We start from the raw sequence: 18653 nt of genomic DNA, 5'->3' as shown, positions 1-18653 counted from the left end.
TATCAGACTGATTCCCCTACTTCTTCCATGAGCAGTAGTCAGAATAAAGAATCGTAACTAACACAAAAACTTTAGTCTGTACCTGTTTTAAAATTCTACTCTTAAAATCCATGCTAGTAAATTGCAACTTCATACTAAAGGAGTCATGGATGAAGACTTTAATTAGTTAAACTAAGTCCCCTACCTCACTCAAAGGAAAAACTCCAGGGGACTTAGGTCATTAATTATGTAGGATCTGTTACCGGAATCTTTCATAAAAATTTAATTTACACGATAAGCACAAGACTAAATCAGTTCTTAAAAGAACTCTATAGCTGGTAGCTGATTAACGGGCATTGGAAGATGAAGATTATGACTGAAGACTTTTATTTACCTAATTAAAAGGATAGAACCAAAGGCAAGTGACAGAATGGTATTACTAAGATAAAATCAAACAAAAGCAAATTTTATTACTTTCCCATTAGTGATTGTTTAGACCTAAAAAGGGAGCTGAATCTTTAGTTTGGAGTCTATTACATTTCCTCTTGGCTTGACTCGGGGCTGCCAATTTCTCTGCTTTAACAGGTCAATGTTTTACTATTTTGGAGGAGATGGCTGGAAGAAGGGGTGATAGGGTGACAGCAAAATCCCTTTCCAAGATTCAGAGAATTGGTGCTTAAAAAATGTAAGTTGAGATGGGGTTATTTGGCTAAAACGTATAAGTAGGATGAAAACCTAACCATTATCACTTGAAGCTTTTCCATTCCAGTGCTAACAGCATTGATGATTTACACCATTTGGAATTAGAGTTCTAGCTTATTTATTAAACAAATGAGCAGTAGCAGGAATGCTGTTATAATTTATTGAGGTATTGAGAAGTTACAACTGATAGAGATATTTATTAATATTTATTCTGATTGTTTCTTAGTAGTCTATTTTAGGCATAGATGAAATTATGTTTATCCAGCCAGGAGCTTCAGAGTGAGATGGGATAATTGTAAAAGTGTTTCTAGAACAGAATTATCATCCACTCCCAGCTAAGAGAAAGGGTTACTTGTTGAAAGATGTGTAGAGCAACATACGCTCCGGTTTCAAGAGAACAGGCTGACAGTAAAGAAATGGGCTTTCAACACACACCATGGTTTTGAGTTTGATTATAATTTGCCTTTTTCAAACTATGCAACTGTGTCTTTGAGGTACCTGGGGAGGTATTTTCTCACTTGTTTAATTTTACACTGGAATAAAATGAGTTGTCAGTGATGATCTGCTTACAGAAACCGTTTCATATAGGACTATAAGAAGAGTGGGTATTCTTTGAGCCCTTCAAATGAATCTAATCAACACACACACACAGAATATGCAGTATAAACAGGCAAAAATCACTATTTCTGTAACCTCCAATGTATGAAAGCGAAATGCACAAAACCCTAATTTGATCATTTAAATGGAGAGTGGGTGCACAACTTACATGTGTGGTAATTCATGCTACAAAGAATTCATCTCCAGCTTCCTCTAGATAACACCATCCTCGTTTACTTAGAGTTCTTCAAACCCTGATGATCCAGAAGCTTTATAACCAAGTCTGCTCCATAAGACCACGAATGAATAGACCTCAGCCTGATTCTGCTGGGTTTCCTGTTAAGAGAGGTGGAATGACCGAAACAAAGACCCTGGGTCTGGGTGATTCATTAGGAGACAAATACATTAGTCAAAGCTTCTGTGTTAAGATACCAACAGTCACTTGAAATTTGGGAAATTAAACAGGCATAATATATATAGGGATCCTTGGCAACATATTACCAGACTCTTGGTGAACCACTCTATTAACCTAGGTAGGAAGTTACAGGGAAGTCTGGAGCAACCCTGGGAGGACTGCACTGCCACTGATTAAAAGGAGGACAGGGAAGCACTTAGGGACCTCCGGGGAAGGCTCATTCTTACATTCCAGTTTTTAGTCTTCTGAAAACTGTCCTTTAATCATCAGGTATTACAAAGGAAGATAAGCAAGGCAGGAACATAACCTGCACAGATCAACACACAAGTTCAAAGGGAAGAGCTGGAGGGAGACCATTTACCCTTTTAAGTTCCTGTTCACCTTTTTTTTTTAAAATATATTTATTTAGGACTTCCCTGGTGGCGCAATGGTTAAGAATCCGCCAGCCAATGCAGGGGACACGGGTTCGAGCCCTGGTCCAGGAAGATCCCACATGCCTCGGAGCAACTAAGCCCGTGCGCCACTACTGAGCCTGCGGTCTAGAGCCCGTGCACCTAGAGCCTATGCTCCGAAACAAGAGAAGCCACTGCAACGAGAAGCCCACACACTGCAACGAAGAGTAGCCCCCGCTCGCTGCAACTAGAGGAAGTCCACGTGCAGCAACGAAGACCCAACGCAGCCAAAAATAAATAAATAAATAAATTTATTTAAAAATATTTATTTGGCTGTGCCGGGTCTCAGCTGTGGCACATGGGATCTTTAGTTGCGGCATGTAGGATCTAGTTCCCTGACTAGGGATTGAATCTGGGCCTCCTACATTGGAAGCACGGAGCCTTAGCCATTGGACCCCCAGGGAAGTGTCCCCTGTTCACCTTCTTGAGGCGGGTTTCACAGGATAAGAGGGGGTGGTCAAATTGGCTGGAGGGAACGAAGCAACGGGGGAGGGTGGAGATAGAAACCTGTCTCTCCTCCAAGGCTGGCTCCCCTTCCTCAGAGTGCCTTATTGTTCCGACACTGTCGCCACATGGACCCCAACCTGAAAGGGAAGCAAAGTGCCACACACACTCGAAGACAAGTTTTATTTGGGAAGAGTTTCTAATTGTTAAAGCTGCAAGCAAGTTCCCTTCACAAGTATAGTTCTACTATAGATCCCAGTGTTCGAAGGTACACCTCAAAATTAATAACAAAAACACACCCACGGTGAAAGGGAAGAGCTGTTAGACTGATTTGGAATGTACAGCCATGGATTTCAGCTGTTCTCAGAAACAGGCCCACCACTTCCTTGGGAACCAGGCGGGATGGAGGCAATGCCCGCAGAAGGACATGTCTTTAAACATGTTAGCTACTTGGGCAAGGTTACCCATTCCTTAGAAAACACAGTAAGCAGCAAGTCTCAGCTGGTGGGGTACATGGCACAGGCCCAGTTCACAGGGCGCTTATGGGATCCCAGGGTCGGCAGCTGTTGGGAATGGCACACCAAGTAAAAGCCGTGATAGAAGGGACAGTGCTGAAGGGCAAGGAGTCTCTCTCAGACCCATCCGGCCTCTAATTTGCTACAGCAGAGGCCATGTTCTGCAGTATCTTCAGGAAAACATTTGTCACAGTTAAAAAACAAAAACAAAACCCGCTCATATTATTCCCCAGGAAGTCCGTGTCTGCAAAGAAAAAGGGACTTGGTCAGGGTTCCCACGGGGGACTCCGCCTCCCATCCACTTCTGTTTCCACGTGATACAAGACGTCAGCCAGAGTGTGTTCCACCACGGCGCCCCAGCCCATGTCACTCATCTGCGGGAGGAACAAGGAACAGATAGGTGAGGTGAGACTGGAGTAACCGCAGCAAGAAGACTGAGGACGCACGCAGACATGTTCAACGTTACTCACAGGGCGGTACATGAGATCCTTTGGAGGATACTTGAAGCATGGTCCAAAGTTAATGGAGACCTGGGATAAATTCAATCCAAGCGGACATGAAGAAACAAAAGAAGAAAGTAGTGAAAACCTTAATGTGACATGGGAAATTTCTCGCTTTAAATGTAGCTGTGATATTCACGGTATAACTGAAACAAATGATATACATTAATACTGCTAAAGGTGGTCAATACCCTATAATAGCCATCAAGAATTAGGTAAATAAAATAAACTTGTGCTGATTTCTGTTTATAACCTAAAGATTTCCTTATATTACTTCAATGGGGGCTACTGACAGAGTAAGAGGACATGGAAACTTCCAGGCATTGCCTTTTCAAATAATTTGGTTTCTTTAGCTGGTAGGCTCTAATGATAGTCCCTTCATGCTGGATCATATTTTTTTAAAAATCACTATAAGCAACAGTTACTAATGATGGTAGGTTATCACGACACATAACACCAAATTGACTTATGCGTGTAAATACTTTATATCCTTTATACTGAACAACAGTGACCACACAGTACATCCAAAGGAAAGGTATGGGCCTTTACAATAACCGCATGATCTTTACCTGTCCAAGCAAATACTTCGTGGAGGACCCACATGTTTTTGGAACAAGCAGTAACAGTAGGAATATGCTCCCATCCCACTCCTAGGCCTTTCACATTTCTTTCTAGAATCCCATCAGTGGCTCTTTCACCACAACCGTCCACCTATCTCCCTCAGGTTGTGTTCACAGGATGAACAGACGATACGTACCGTGCAGCTCTTGTACAGCGAGATGGCCGGAAAGTAAACCCCCTCAAAAATATCTTTGTAAGCCACACCTTGATTGACACCATTTTTATAAAAAATTATCTGAAACAAAAACCATGGTTTTACTTCAGAATTTTAAAAAAGAACAAATTAAAAAAGAACTCCGTTGGAGAACCCTTTATCAGCAGTATGGTGGCAGCATTTGAAGAAATCCTAAGAATAGCATGTAGCTTGTGTAATAGCAATAGCTGACATTTATGTAATACCTTAGATTTTTCAGAGCCTATCTACATGCTCTATTAAAGCTGGTCCTCAGGTTTTGGGGTTTTTTTGAGGTGCAATGGTGCCTTTTTTTTTTTTCTTGGTCCTCAGGCTTATTTGCTTTCTGAATTCCTATCCTACTTATATCAAACAGTTCCACTTTCTGTTTTTCATTACATTATATTTATAAAAGGTAACTGGTCATCCACTGATCCCTTGGAACTATACCCTTTTGAGCTCATTTATCTGTCCCCTTCCCTTGCCTCAGGTTCTCACTTCTGCATTTCTACTTTGAAAATCTCACAGGATCTTCTGTCAAAGTCTCTGAATCCGGGCTTCCCTGGTGGTGCAGTGGTTGAGAGTCCGCCTGCCGATGCAGGGGACGCGGGTTCGTGCCCCGGTCCGGGAAGATCCCACATGCCGCAGAGCGGCTGGGCCCGTGAGCCATGGCCACTGAGCCTGCGCATCCGGAGCCTGTGCTTCACAACAGTGAGAGGCCACAGCAGTGAGAGGCCCGTGTACCGCAAAAAAAAAAAAAAAAAAAAAAAAGTCTCTGAATCCTTATTTCTTTGTCCTTTCTCTCTCAAAACTATCCGGAATATTCTCCTAACCACTATGGATGGACTTCAGAAAAGGCTCCTTTTTCTGAAGTAACTTTCTCTACCTCTTCTTCCCAGCAAGAGCTATTTTCTGCCTGGCTATATTTTCTGGCTGTGTTATCTCCTTAGTTCAATTAACTGTTTCCCTTTACTACTTTTTCCCTAAAAACAATCGGAATCCTAGTTTATTTCTCCTACATTTGCTTCTATTACTGATGCAGGTGGCTTCACAGCATTTTTATGGAAAAATGTTTCCAGCTCAGAACTTTCTTCCATCCCTTCCCCTTCTATTTTGGGCCCCTGTGGTTGGTCCAGATGCACCAGCCCTTCTTTGATTGTGCTATGACCTTGGGCAAACATGTTCCCAACAACCCTGGAGAAGGGAGGCAGGAAAGTTCTAGAGAGCCATCACAGCTCCTGCTGCCCCCCGGGTCACATACCGAGGCCCTGAATCTCCTATTCCAGTTTCCTCCTTCCGCACTTGCTACCTCCTCTGACAAAGGATAAGTATCTCTGACTTGCTTCCTCAATTGCCCTCAGGCTTTCTTATTTGGCCACTGTTTTATACCCCCTTTTCTCTAAGAATCCAGGTCATTGCTCTCATAGCAGCAGCAGGTAGCCCAGAAAGAACAAAACACGGCAGGCAGGAGAGTGCGCTGGCCCTGCTGCTGCTGTGTTAGCAGAAATCCCTTCATCCCCCCTGTGGGCCTCAATTCCCTCACTTTCATAATAAGGGGGTTGGACCCAATGTTCAAATTCTTCTAATTCTGACATTTTGATGACCGTGACTCACCTCGCTATGGGGAGTCTGCTTTAGGCTCTTCTCTGCTTTATCCACAAAGTCTTTTTCTTCAAAATACAAATAACTCTTGAACTTTATCAAAGCCTTGAAAACCAAGAGAGAAGGAAAGAAAAAAAAAAAAAGGAAAAATGAAGCATTAGCTACATCATCATGGGGGGGAAAAAAAGCCAGATTCACACAAATAGCACTGAGTCCTTGTGTTCTGAACAGAAATTTAAAATCTTTGCAGTCAGCTTTGTTAGATTTTGAACAACTATGTATGTCTTTAGAATTACCAGATGGCACATGCTTGTTAAATATTTTCCCAAAAGGCCCTTACTAAGATTTGGGGGGGGGGGGGGGCGGGTCACTTCCTTCCCTCCTAGTTCCCTACCTGTTCCTCCCACAGGTGGTCTCTGGGTCACTCCTTTCTTACTGGTTCCTAAGACTCTGTTTAACTATTCACTCCCGGGTAAACATATGGCATTAATTTTTTTTTAACTTGTTTTTGTGGCCGCACCACGTGGTTCGTGGGATCTTAGTTCCCTGACCAGGGATTGAACCTGCACCCTCAGTAGTGAAAGCGTGGAGTCCTAGCCACTGGACCGCCAGGGAATTCTCTGACATTCATTTTCTTCTGAACAGTTCCACAGTATTCCATTTTATGGACATATTAGTAATTGCTTATTCAAATTAAAAACAAATTTTTATAATGGAAATGAAACAGTACATAATTTTAAGGATTCCAACAGTATCCTCGCGGTAACCGTAGACCTCTGTGCACTGTAGAACCAAGCACTCATATGGCTGAAGGTTCTAGGTGGTGGCAGGAGTGACGACAGTCAGCAGTGTGATGCCACCAATACAACGTGCTCTGACTGCTTATTATCAGAACAACCTTGGAGGAGACACCACCCGATTTAAGCACTTACTCTAAAGCTACCATAATGAGGACAGTGTGGCATTGGCAGAAACAAAGGTCAACAAATAGATCAGCGGAACAGAGAGCCCAGGAATCGATCTCCACAGTCACTGGACTGTCACAAAAGGAACCAAAGAAATGAGGAAAGGAGTTTTCAAAAAATGGGGCTAGAATAAGTGGGTATCAACACAGAAAAAAAAAACCTAAACTTGGGGGCTTCCCTGGTAGTGCAGTGGTTAAGAATCCACCTGCCAATGCAGGGGACACGGGTTCAAGCCCTGGTCTGGGAAGATCCCACATGCCGCGGAGCAACTAAGCCCGTGCGCCACAACTACTGAGCCTGCGTGCCACACCTACTAAAGCCCGCACACCTACGGCCCGTGCTCTGCAACAAGAGAAGCCACCACAATAAGAAGCCCGTGCACCGCAACGAAGAGTAGCTCCCGCTCGCCGCAACTAGAGAAAGCCCACGTGCAGCAACGAAGACCCAACACAGCCAAAAATAAATAAATAAATTTATTAAAAAAAACTAACCTTGACCTCTACTCCACGTCATTCACAAGAATGAATTCAAGGTGGATCAGAAACCTAGATTAAGAGCTAAAACCATGTTTTCAAAGAAAACATGGAAGAATACCTTCATGACTTCCTGAGAGCAGGCAAAGATTTATTAACTCATAGAAAGCAATATAATTGTAAAGAAAAATCTGAGATGCACTTCATAAAAATTAAGAACTTCAGTTCATCAGAAGACACCATTAAGAAAATGAATAGAAGAGTCAGAGTAGGAGAAAAATACTTTTTAAAAAGCCATTTCCAACAAAAGACTGTAATCCAGAATATATGAAGAACTCCTACAACTCATTAAGACGACGAACAACCCAATTTTTTTAAAAAGTCAAAATATTTGAACAGAAACTTCACAAAAGAAGACAGATGAATGGCCAGTAAGCACATGAAAAAATGTCCAATATCATTAGTCGCCAAAGAAATGCTAATTTAAACCAAATGAGATACTACTACACACCCACCAAAGTGGCTAGACTTGTTTGGTAACAACAAATGCTAGCAAGGATGTAGTGCAACTAAAATACTCATACACTGTTAGCAGGAATGGAGAGTCTGACAATCTCTTATAAAACTAAATGTATAATGACCCAGTAACTCTATTTCTAGGCATTGACTAAAAAGAAATAAAAACATGTTGACAAAAAAGGTCTGTACAAGAATACGCATAGCAACTTTATGTATAATAAACCCGAACTTGAAATGGCCCCAGTGTCCATTAATAGGAATATGGGTAAGCACTGTGGTATCCCACAATGGAAACTACCCTGAAGTAAAAAGGAACAAACCACAGATTCCTGTAACAGCATGGAAGAACCTCAAAAGCATTATAACAAACAATAAAAGCCAGACACAAAAGATCACACACTGCATGGTTCCATTTACATGAGTTCAAGAACAAGCAAAACTAATGGAACAGAATTGTGATGCGGGGAAAAATTCACAACAGTAGTTGCCTCAGTGCCGGTAGGAGCTGGCACTGACTAGGATGGAGTATGAGGGAACTTCCTGAGGTGTAAGATTCAACGTCTCCATGGGGGGTTGGCTCAACCTCAAAACTCAGTGAACGTACACTTAAAATTTGTACATTTCATTTTATATTGTAAATTTTATATCAAAAGAAAAAAACTAAACAAAAGTTAATCTCTAGCTAATGATATGCACCCTTAAGTACTTGGCGGGGGTTAAAAAAACATGGATGAAAGTGTGGGCGGGTGGGTGTGCGGGTGGAGGAATGAATGCATAACATGTTAATGGCAGAATCTAGGTGATGGGTATTCGGACACTGACTTTTAAGTTCTTTCAATTTTGTTATGTCTTAAAATTTTCAAAATGAAATGTTGGGAAAGATGTAAATGGATAAGCATCATTAAGAGAACACATAGTTGAAGGCATCAGCTGCCACAGGTCTTCAACCCAGGAATCTCTCGGGAGGACAGACTCACCTTATCTTTATAGGTATCGGGCAGTGACTTGGCTGTCTCTGTGTCTTCAGGAAGACTGATATAAAATCCCAGGACATCTCCCTGTCCATAGCCAGAAGAGTAGTGTTTGCCAATGGACTGGTGGAATTTGGTCCCCTTTTTGCTCCGCCAAGAATAGCTAAATTTATCATAACCTAAGGGAGCCTGAAGGTTACCTGTCCCAATAAAAAGATACACAGGAAGTCAGAACTGCAAGTCAACTCTGGTTTGCTAAAGGAAAATATTCTCCTTTTTTTACTTTTTTGCCAGTTTTGTAAAATGGCTAACGAACTATTTCTCACAAGCAATGAATTATAAAAATATTCCTAGGAACTGCAAACCACCTAAACCCTCAGGAATTGAATTTTATGACCACAATCCAATAAGCATACAAGTCATGAAGCTTAGCCAGATGGTCTATACCTCTCCACCAGTTGCCACGTCCGTATCATAGCCCCAGCTTACCTAACGGCTGGGACCAGCCCAGTCTGGCAGCAGTGTCTGGCGGCATCTCATCCACCGTGATTTCAAAGTACCAGGCACCTTTCCGAACCCCATGAGAAGCCCGAACCATAGAGTAGCCCTTCTCTCCAACCACAGTCAGCCGGTCATCGGAGATCTTTAACTGGGGAGCTGCAGTGATGGAGATTAAAACAAAGACCTGCAACTTATTTGAAATACTTGGAGACAACTGCCACAAACTCTTATCCTCCAGTAAAATGAAATAAAAAATCAGAAATATCAAGTCAGGAATCTGAAATATTAGTTCAGGAGTTTAAAAGTCTCCAGATATAGATGAAGGAGGAGAAAGAAAGAAAAAGGAAGAAAGCTGTCGAGTAATCAGTTTTTATTAAATGTGATTTTTTTTTTTTTTTGCGGTATGTGGGCCTCTCACTGTTGTGGCCTCTCCCGTTGCGGAGCACAGGCTCCGGACGCATAGGCTCAGCGGCCATGGCTCACGGGCCCAGCCGCTCCGCGGCATGTGGGATCTTCCCGGACCGGGGCACGAACCCATGTCCCCTGCATCAGCAGGCGGACTCTCAACCACTGCGCCACCAGGGAAGCCCTTAAATGTGATTATTTAAGATGGCAGGTTAAAACTAATTATACTTGTCTATTCCCTAATATAACAAACCAATTGTAATGTGTTTGGATCCTGATGTGAATAAACCACCCTTTACAAGACTTTTTATTTGAAACAATTTCAAAGTTTCAAAAATAGTGGAGTCCTCATATGTCCTTCACTCGGCTTGCCAAGTGCTAACACCATCTGTGACCATCACACAAGGATCAAAACCAGAAAACTGACACTGACACAATACTGTTACACTAATCTATAGGTCACCTTTGAGTTAAGCCAGTTATCCAAATAACACCCTTTTTTTGTTCCAGGATCTAATCCAAGATCCCCCATTTCATCTAGTTGTCGTGTCTCCTCAGGTCTTTCATGACCCTGACATTCTGAAGGGTACTGGTCACTTGGTTTGTAGAAATGTCCCTCAAACATTTGTCTGTCCGATGCTTCCTCCTGTCTGGGTCCAGGTCATGCCGCTGGCAGGACACCACTGCAGTACTGCTGGGCCTCTCAGTACGTCAGGTCAGGAAGCACATGCTGTCCAAATGGTGATGTTAAACTCTGATCACTTGGTTAAGGTGGTGCCTTCCAGGTTTCTCCACTATAAAATTACTATTTCCCCTTTGTAATTAATAAGTATTTTGTGGGAAGATAAAAAGATATTTGAGACAATCAAGGAAATCTGATTTGGACTGAATTCAGATGATAGCAAGGAATTATATGTTTTGCTAAGTGTAATAAGGCTTGTGGCTATAAAAGCAAACTCCATACTCCTTAGAGATACATATTTTTAAGAGTACATAGGGTGAGACTTACTTCTTAAAAATTTTAAAAAAAGAGTGAAATAAAGGAGCGGATAAAACAAATATGGCAAAACCTTGATAACTTAAATCTGGGTGAAAACTCTATGGAGCTTCATTGTATTCATCTCTCGACCTTTGCGTATAGTTTGAATCTTACTTTACTAAGAGACCATTATGTAACATAAGGGGACAATCTAAACCAACTGGAAGGGACACTGTGACTTGGAAGTTGGAAGTGAAGCAAAAAATGACAAAAGGCGGGAGAGTATTTTTGTGCTGTGTAGGTTGATTCTATAGATGTAGAAGCATCTCCAACCCAGTTAAGACTTAACTGAGGGAAAAGCATTTGAAATAGTATTTGTGGGACTCTAGAAGTTGTCTGAATTCTGCTGGAATAACAAAATGTAGTTTCATTAGCTTTTATAAAGGCTTACGATTTATGAAGTACTTTCATAGGTAGGTAGGTAAGTAGGTAGACAGATGGCCAGACAGACTCCCCCTCACAACTCCCACCTCCAGTGGAGAAGCAGACCACGTGGCTGTTCAAGCTCACACCGCAGTTGGCAGAGCCTGATTGAAGCCCTGGCCCGGCACTCTTTCCGTGACCCCGCAATGGCTCTTGTATTCAGGAGATACGATGACAACCTCCCTAAATTAAATGCACATTGTTTAACAGAACTTTCTTAGGTATTTGGCAAATTCTACCTTCTCAAATACAAATACTTCTTCCTTTACTCCTTCCTGACCAATTCAGTCCTAAAGCCATTAGGTGGGGCTGAGCAAGGTTAAGTGTCTGTGACAGAACAGGATATTAAAGGGTCTACCTCCTCACAAAACTTTTTAATTACAAAGGGAAAAAAGAGTAACTTTCCAGTGGATAAACCTGGCAGATACCACCTTAGCCAAATGATCAGTGGACATCACCAGTAATGGGACACATTAAAGTCCTGCACCACCTACAGGATGTAGTATATGAGATTATTTCTGTGATATTCCTGTCGAAGATGCAGAACTTGGATCATCAGGAACAAGATGAAACCAAACTGAGGGATATTCTGTAAAATAACTGCCTTCTAACTTTCAAAAGCCTCAAGGTCAAAGTCCAGGAAAGATGGGGAAGCTGTTCCAGACTGAAGACTTAAGAGTCACGACAACTAAATGCAGCAAATGATTCTCAACTGGACCCTTCTGCTATAATGGACGTTCTGGATCAACTGGGCAAACTTGGATAGAATATGAGCATCGGATGGTAGTAATCAGATGCTAATTTCCTGATTTTGATCGTTGTGTCAGCTCTGTAAGATGTGAAAGTTTAAAAAAATATCCACTAGTTCTTTCATATTCTTCCTTTCAAGAGGTGGAGCCTAATTTCCCTCCACTTGAGTGTGGGCTGAATTTAGCAACTAATTTCTTGTAACAAATATAATGAAGTTGAAGTGACTGTCCCACTTCAAGACAGGTCAAACTCTTTACAGCTCTCTTGGAGAACTTGCTCTAGAAGTTAGCTTCCATGGATGAGGACAAATTAGCAGTCTATGGAGAGGCCCACACAGTGAGGACCTGAGGGTGTCCCGTCAAAGCCACGTGACTGAGCCATCTTGGAAACAGACCGCCATCCCCAGCTAAGAGCTTGACGGCAACTTCCTGAGTTTTCCTGAGCCAGACCACACAGCTAAGCTGCTTCCAGATTCCCAACTCTCAGAAACTATGGGATGATAAACACTGGTAGTTTTAGAATGCTAAGTTTTATGGTAATTCATTATGCAGCACTAGGTAACACAAGGAGAATGTCCCTGTTTGTAAGAAATACACAATAAAGTTCTCAAAGGTGAGACAGCATCATGGCAACTGACTCTCAAGTAGTTCAGGAAAAAAAAAAGTTTAGTACTGTTCTTACAATTTTTTTTTAATAAATCTGAGATTATCTCAAAATAAAAAGTTTAAAAGATACAATATAGATTTATTATTAACTTTTAAAAGGCTCAGCATAAACAGCAGGCAGCCACTGCTATCCTACGTATTAAATTCTAACATGTTACTGCTAAATAAGGGCCAGTGTTCTCCCATTTTTTCCCCTCCAGAATTATAACTATTATGTATAGTGAAACACAACAAGGCTCACTTCTTAAACCCTGACGTCACTTATTTGGCCCTTCCTTACTATCAAAGTATGCTTGTCACTCACAGGAGTCAACCCGATCCATGTACAATGGTCATTAAACTGAGGGATTACGTCCAAGTGACTTCACTTGACTCCACTTCTGAAGGACTAGCATCAGTGCAAGTGTTACAGCTTTTAGCATCAATTCAAGAAACAATGAATGGGCTTCCCAATGGAATAACTATATGGACATGTTTAGATTCAATTCAAAGAAACAACTGAAAGAGGCATATTTTAAACAACTGTGGAAATGTGAACATGGACTGAGTATGGAATAATTAAGAAATTATTATTCACCTCTATCAGGTAAGATAATGGCACAGTGGTTATGTTTCTTAAAATCCTTGTTGGAGGGGCTTCCCTGGTGGCACAGTGGTTGAGAGTCCGCCTGCCAATGCAGGGGACAAGGGTTCGTGCCCCAGTCTGGGAAGATCCCACATGCCGCGGAGTGGCTGGGCCCGTGAGCTATGGCCGCTGGCCCTGTGCGTCCGGGGCCTGTGCTCCGCAGCGGGGGAGGCTGCAGCATTGAGAGGCCCGCGTACCGCAAAAAAAAAAATAAAAAAAAATCCTTGTTGGAGATAAATACTGAGACATCTAAGGGTGAAATAATATGCTACCTGGATCTGCATTAATACTTCAGAAAAACAGCAAAGAAATCCATGAGGTACACTTGTCTAAAAGTATTTATTTAAATTCACTTTCACATTCTAACAGATAATGAATGCTATTCTCAGAATAATTGAATAAATTATGCCATTAAAAGAACTATTATACATTAAAAAGAGTTTTGCATGACAAAAAAGTCATAAACAAAGTTAAAAGACAACTGACAAACTGGGAGAAAATGTTTACAACATATCCCAGAGACAAAGGGCTAACATCCCTAGCATATAAAGGGACAAAAGACCGAAATTCCAACAGATAAATGGGAAATAAAAACACACAAATATAATTCACAAGGTAGTGACTCTTAAACATGAAAGAAAATGTTCAAACTCAAAGAAACACAAATTAAAACACTGAGATTCCCATTTCTCACCTCTCAGACTGGCCAAAATTAAAATCTAGGACAACACCTTCTGTTTGTGAGGTCATGGGGAAACAAACATTCTCTACGTTGCTGGTGGGAATGCAAACCGGCACAGCCATTTGAAGGGGACTTTGGCAATATCTAACAAAACTAGGTATATACGTACTTACCGTTTGGTCCAGCAATTCCACTTCTAGAATTCAACCATGAACGTATACCACCAATACAAAAACACACACGCCCATGGTTATTCACTGCCTCTTGATGAATCCAAAATCCTGGAAACAATCTAAATGCCCATATTCAGAATGGCTGAATAAACCATGTACATCCACATAATGCCATATCATAAAGTTAAAAAAAGAAAAAACTGAGGATGAGCTCTTTGAACTGGCGTGGAGTAACTGCATGAAGCAAAATGCAAGACTATCTACAGTATGCTGCCCTTCATGTACGAAAAAAGGAGATAAAAGGAAATACACGCGTGTGTGCTCACCTGTGCAGAAGAAATAAAGGATGAACTAGAAACCAGAGAGACTGGTCATGTAGAGGGTGGGTGGGAAAGTGGGAGAAAAAGAGGAAATGAGAGTGGGGCAGCAGGGGTGAGGAGGGATGACACTCTGGGCAAACTTTTGTGAAAAACAGTAGCTCTAGAACTACAGTAATGTTGCACATACCCTTCAAACTCTCCCCTGACACAGATGCACATGCCCCCAAGATGTGGGAGAACCCCAAATGGCATACCAACACTAACAACTGAGCCTACCGTATCACAAATGAAAAACATAAGCACACTGAAGGAGGTGGGGAAGGAAAGAACTAATCTAAGTTAGCATTATCCTGATGGGATATGCAAGGCTAAGACAAAAAGAGCTGTACATAAATGCTGTAATCTAGTTAGGGAATGTTTCCTACAGTGGTTTGCAATTCTCAAACCACCTTATGTGCATATTAGACATGAACGAGTAAGAAAATGTATTGGAGGTAATTAGAGTCAGGTTTTACTGTTCAAGAAAGAAGTTACAAATATGGAAAGGTGGAAGGCTGGAATAATCTTGTGGTGTTTGATTAAAATCCAAGGTAGCAAAGTAAACTCAGTATAGGCATGTATATATGTGTCGTTCAGAATACGGACATACATTTCCCACCTCGGTTCACAGAGGGAGCCTAGAAGCAACACCCTGTAACAGTAAGCACACAGAACACCCACATCTTCATTTCTAAACACCATTCTCCAATCAAAGGAACCCGGGCTCCTTGGACACGGAGCCGATACTTGGCCTGGAGCACGGAAAATATGAGATGAACCAAAAACATCTTGTGACGTCAGCAAGTAAGGAAAAAAAGATGATGGGGCTTATCAAAAGGACACAAGATTCCATTCCCAACAACGTAGGTGGACCTGGAGGGTATTATGCTCAGTGAACTAAATCAGAGGAAGACAAATCCTCTGTTATCATTTATATGTGGAATCTAAAAAACCAAATGAATGTACATGACAAAACAGAAAGAGACTGACAGATATAGAGAACAGACCAGTGGTTACCAGGAGGAGAGGGAAGGGAAGAGGGGCAAGATAGGGTTAGGGGATCAAGAGGTACAAACCACTATGCATAAAACAAACACCCAATAAAAACATAAAAAATAAATAAAGCAACTATACCCCAATTAGAAAAAAACAATGATGCTTTAAGGATATACTGTACAGCATCAGGAAATATAGCCATTATTTTACAATAACTTTAAATGGAGTATAATCTATAAAAATATTGAATCACTATGTTGTACACCCGAAAGTAATACAATATTATAAGTCAACTATACTTCAATTAAAAAAAAAAAGGAACCAACCTAAAGAAGCTCCTAATGGCCAAAGCTGGAGTAATTTGAGCAACAAAATAAATATCTATTAAATGCACACTGATAAAAATAATCAATTAAATAATAAAGAAAAGGAATAGCAACGATCAGGCAAATACCACATTAACAACTGTTGCCGACAAGATCCACTGATGGATGCTAAAATTAGTGGGCAAAACTTTACAGAGAAACGGGATACTTGCATAACCTCGCAGTATCTTTCCCTAAGATATTTATGAACTACAAAGGGAAAGACAATAGAGACAGCAGAAACCACCTTAACACCAATAATAAGACAACACAACCAATAATAAGACACATCGACATCACCAGCTCATGAGGTGACGCAGTGGGAAGGATTCATGTCTGCGGTGTTCTTCCAAAAGTGCAACACCTCAGTTTAATCATGAAAAAAAGTCAGACAGACCCTCACTGAGGAACAGTCAACAAAGTAACTGATTAACACTGCAACAGACTAAGGAGAAATAACTAAATGCAATGTGAGATCCTAGAAAAGAGGCACTAGAGGAAAAATTGGTGAAATTGAAATAAAGTCTTTAGTTTCATTCATAGCATTTACTGATGTTATTTAATCTCCTGGTTTTGATAACTGTACTATGGTTATGTAAGATCTTATTATTAGGAGAAGCTTGATAAGGGATATATGGAAATTCTATTATTTTTGCAACTGTACTGTAAGTTTGAAATTAGTTCAAAATAGAAAGTTAAAAAAAAACCCCACATACCATATATAATTGGCTAGAGCTTATAAGAAGAGAAAAGGAAGAAATTATTTCTTGCACATCCCGGCTGGGTGTAGTCAGAGATGGGGGTAAGGGAGTGGTAGCAGCATGATGTGTCTGTCGAATTCTAGACGGGACACAGCTGACGACAGAAGTTCAAAGTAACACTGGGTCCAACACAAACATTAATAGCTTACCTACCTCGATCATGTAGGGCTAACAAAACCCGTTCATACAAGCAGGCTCTGTAGAGGTCTCCAGGAATCGGTTTTCCTGCCCAGCAGTCGAGTTCAAGCTTCTCAGGGTCAGGGGCGTGGGGATCGGGCTCAGCTAGAATATACCGATAGCCATCTTTGTTAAATGGGTGTTCCAAGGGGTAGCCATGAGGGGGAAGGCGCTGAGCAGAAAACAAAGGGTCACTGCAGAAAGGAAAAAATAAAATCAAGAAACTAAAACCCCCTCTAGCTCCAGTGCCTTCAATTCTGTAAGAAAGGCCTCTGATTTATTAGAGTTCTGCTGGAACACATGTAACTTCAAATGCTTTTCATTATTCAAATAGATGATCCTGCCCTCTGCAGGCAAAACGGGGAAATGAAAATTACTTTAATCTGTATGGATACCTATGAAACTGAGCCGGTAGACCACAGAGGAGAAAGGGTGCAGAGGAACAAGGGCAGCTGCCTTTAGCATGTTTATTACTATAACTAATGAACAGAAACTCAAAAGATATGAGCATTTACTACCTGTTTCCAGGCTGAATAGGAAATGACCTGGATTCCGCCACCTCAGTACTGAGCAAAGTGAAGGGAACAGCCATCAGAGGGGAGAAGGCAGAAAGTTTATGTAAAAGAGCTAACATTCAGCATCTGTTTCACTCTCTCTGGTCCATCTACTCTTCCTCAAGATGCCTTAATGGAACTTTACTCCCAGGTAAATCACCACAGGTGTGCTGCCCCAGGGCTGTTGCCCCAGGGCTGTTTCACTTAGTAACAAGTTCCTAAAACAGGTCACCTAGTCTGGGGCTCATTTACCCCTCAAAGTGCTAAGGATTTGAGAAAAAGAGACAGGCTTGCGTCCTCAGACACCTGAGCCCTTCCCCGCTGACGGACTCTGCCAGCCGCAGAGGGCACTCTAACAGTGGTGAGTGGGGTGGGTGTTCTGCCCACCTCCGGGCCTTCTTGGTGGTCCCCGTGGCCCCGCCATCCTGCTGTTTGCGCTTAGCTCCTCTTCCTTTTCCACTGCTTCCCGCTGCAATTCCCCCTTTAAAGAAAAGGCAGATCACTTTCAATGAGCTGTGACAGATGCCCCATGGGGATGCTAACACTCCCAGCGTGCATTTGTGTAACACCACAGGAGGATTTCCTGCCTGAAAGCAGAGTGCACTTCACCCTGGTTCAGAACGAGTCTGCCGAGCGGCTCCCGCCCCAGGACTCTGGGTTCTGGCAGTAAGTGCAGTGAACCTAGCACTAACGATACCTGTGTTATAGTTTAGACCTTCACTTCTTAAATGAACTGCAACTACTAGTACACTTTCCGAGGATGTGACACAAATGCATTTTCACTCGTTCAGATTCCAAACACCCACAGCTAGAAACAAGTGCATGGATAAAACCCTTTTCCACCCAAATGAATACAAACACCCATAAGGAGAGAATATCCCCACTACAAGGGGGGTGCGCGCGTGCTTGAACTCCACATGGCGCACACTCCATAAGCATAAGAGAGGCACAGCATCTGCTAAAGCACTGGACTTGAATTTCCAACAAGACAAAAGTACACCAAACGTGGAAAACAAAAACAGAGGTACTAAAAAGGTGGTTCTGTCCAGTGCCGCTAGGCATCCAGTATGGTTGTCTGTGACACGAGCAGGAAAGGCGGCTTTAAATTTAGCAGGCGATCTTTACAATTATTAAAATTGTGCCAATGCCCCAAATTTAGGTTAGACTAACCTGGCTTGTGGAATTAAGAGAAAATACCCATAGACAATTTATAAATTTTATTTTTTAAAAAATGAGCTACATACAAGGGCC

The 18653-nt window shown here is 41.8% G+C and overlaps 1 protein-coding gene across 5 annotated transcripts in view; it reads right to left on the bottom strand.

Annotated features, from left to right (window-relative positions):
• Positions 1-18653, bottom strand: part of ASH2L (ASH2 like, histone lysine methyltransferase complex subunit) — a 32743-nt gene that overhangs the window by 2474 nt on the left and 11616 nt on the right. Inside the window, exons 9-18 of one of the 5 annotated variants that reach the window (XR_014327078.1) lie at positions 17790-17883; positions 16825-17042; positions 9417-9584; positions 8934-9127; positions 6012-6104; positions 4362-4460; positions 3575-3634; positions 2653-3478; positions 1921-2000; positions 1448-1614 (exon numbers count right to left, since the gene is read on the bottom strand). Coding sequence is in view for 1 of the 5 variants with exons in the window: in XM_082863852.1 (XP_082719978.1) it covers positions 3371-3478; positions 3575-3634; positions 4362-4460; positions 6012-6104; positions 8934-9127; positions 9417-9584; positions 16825-17042; positions 17790-17883 (1034 nt within the window). In the remaining 4 variants the exon portion in view is untranslated. Of the gene's footprint in view, positions 1-1447; positions 2001-2355; positions 3479-3574; positions 3635-4361; positions 4461-6011; positions 6105-8933; positions 9128-9416; positions 9585-16824; positions 17043-17789; positions 17884-18653 lie in introns of those variants that run through there. The other 4 variants (XR_014327077.1, XR_014327079.1, XM_082863852.1 and 1 more) reach the window with 4 other exon arrangements.

The sequence above is a fragment of the Leucopleurus acutus genome, assembly GCF_964270905.1.
Source record: "Leucopleurus acutus genome assembly, chromosome: 21".
Taxonomy (NCBI): Eukaryota; Metazoa; Chordata; class Mammalia; order Artiodactyla; family Delphinidae; genus Leucopleurus; species Leucopleurus acutus.
The sequence above is the reverse complement of the archived record's forward strand: the minus strand, read 5'-3'. Positions and strand labels throughout refer to the sequence as shown.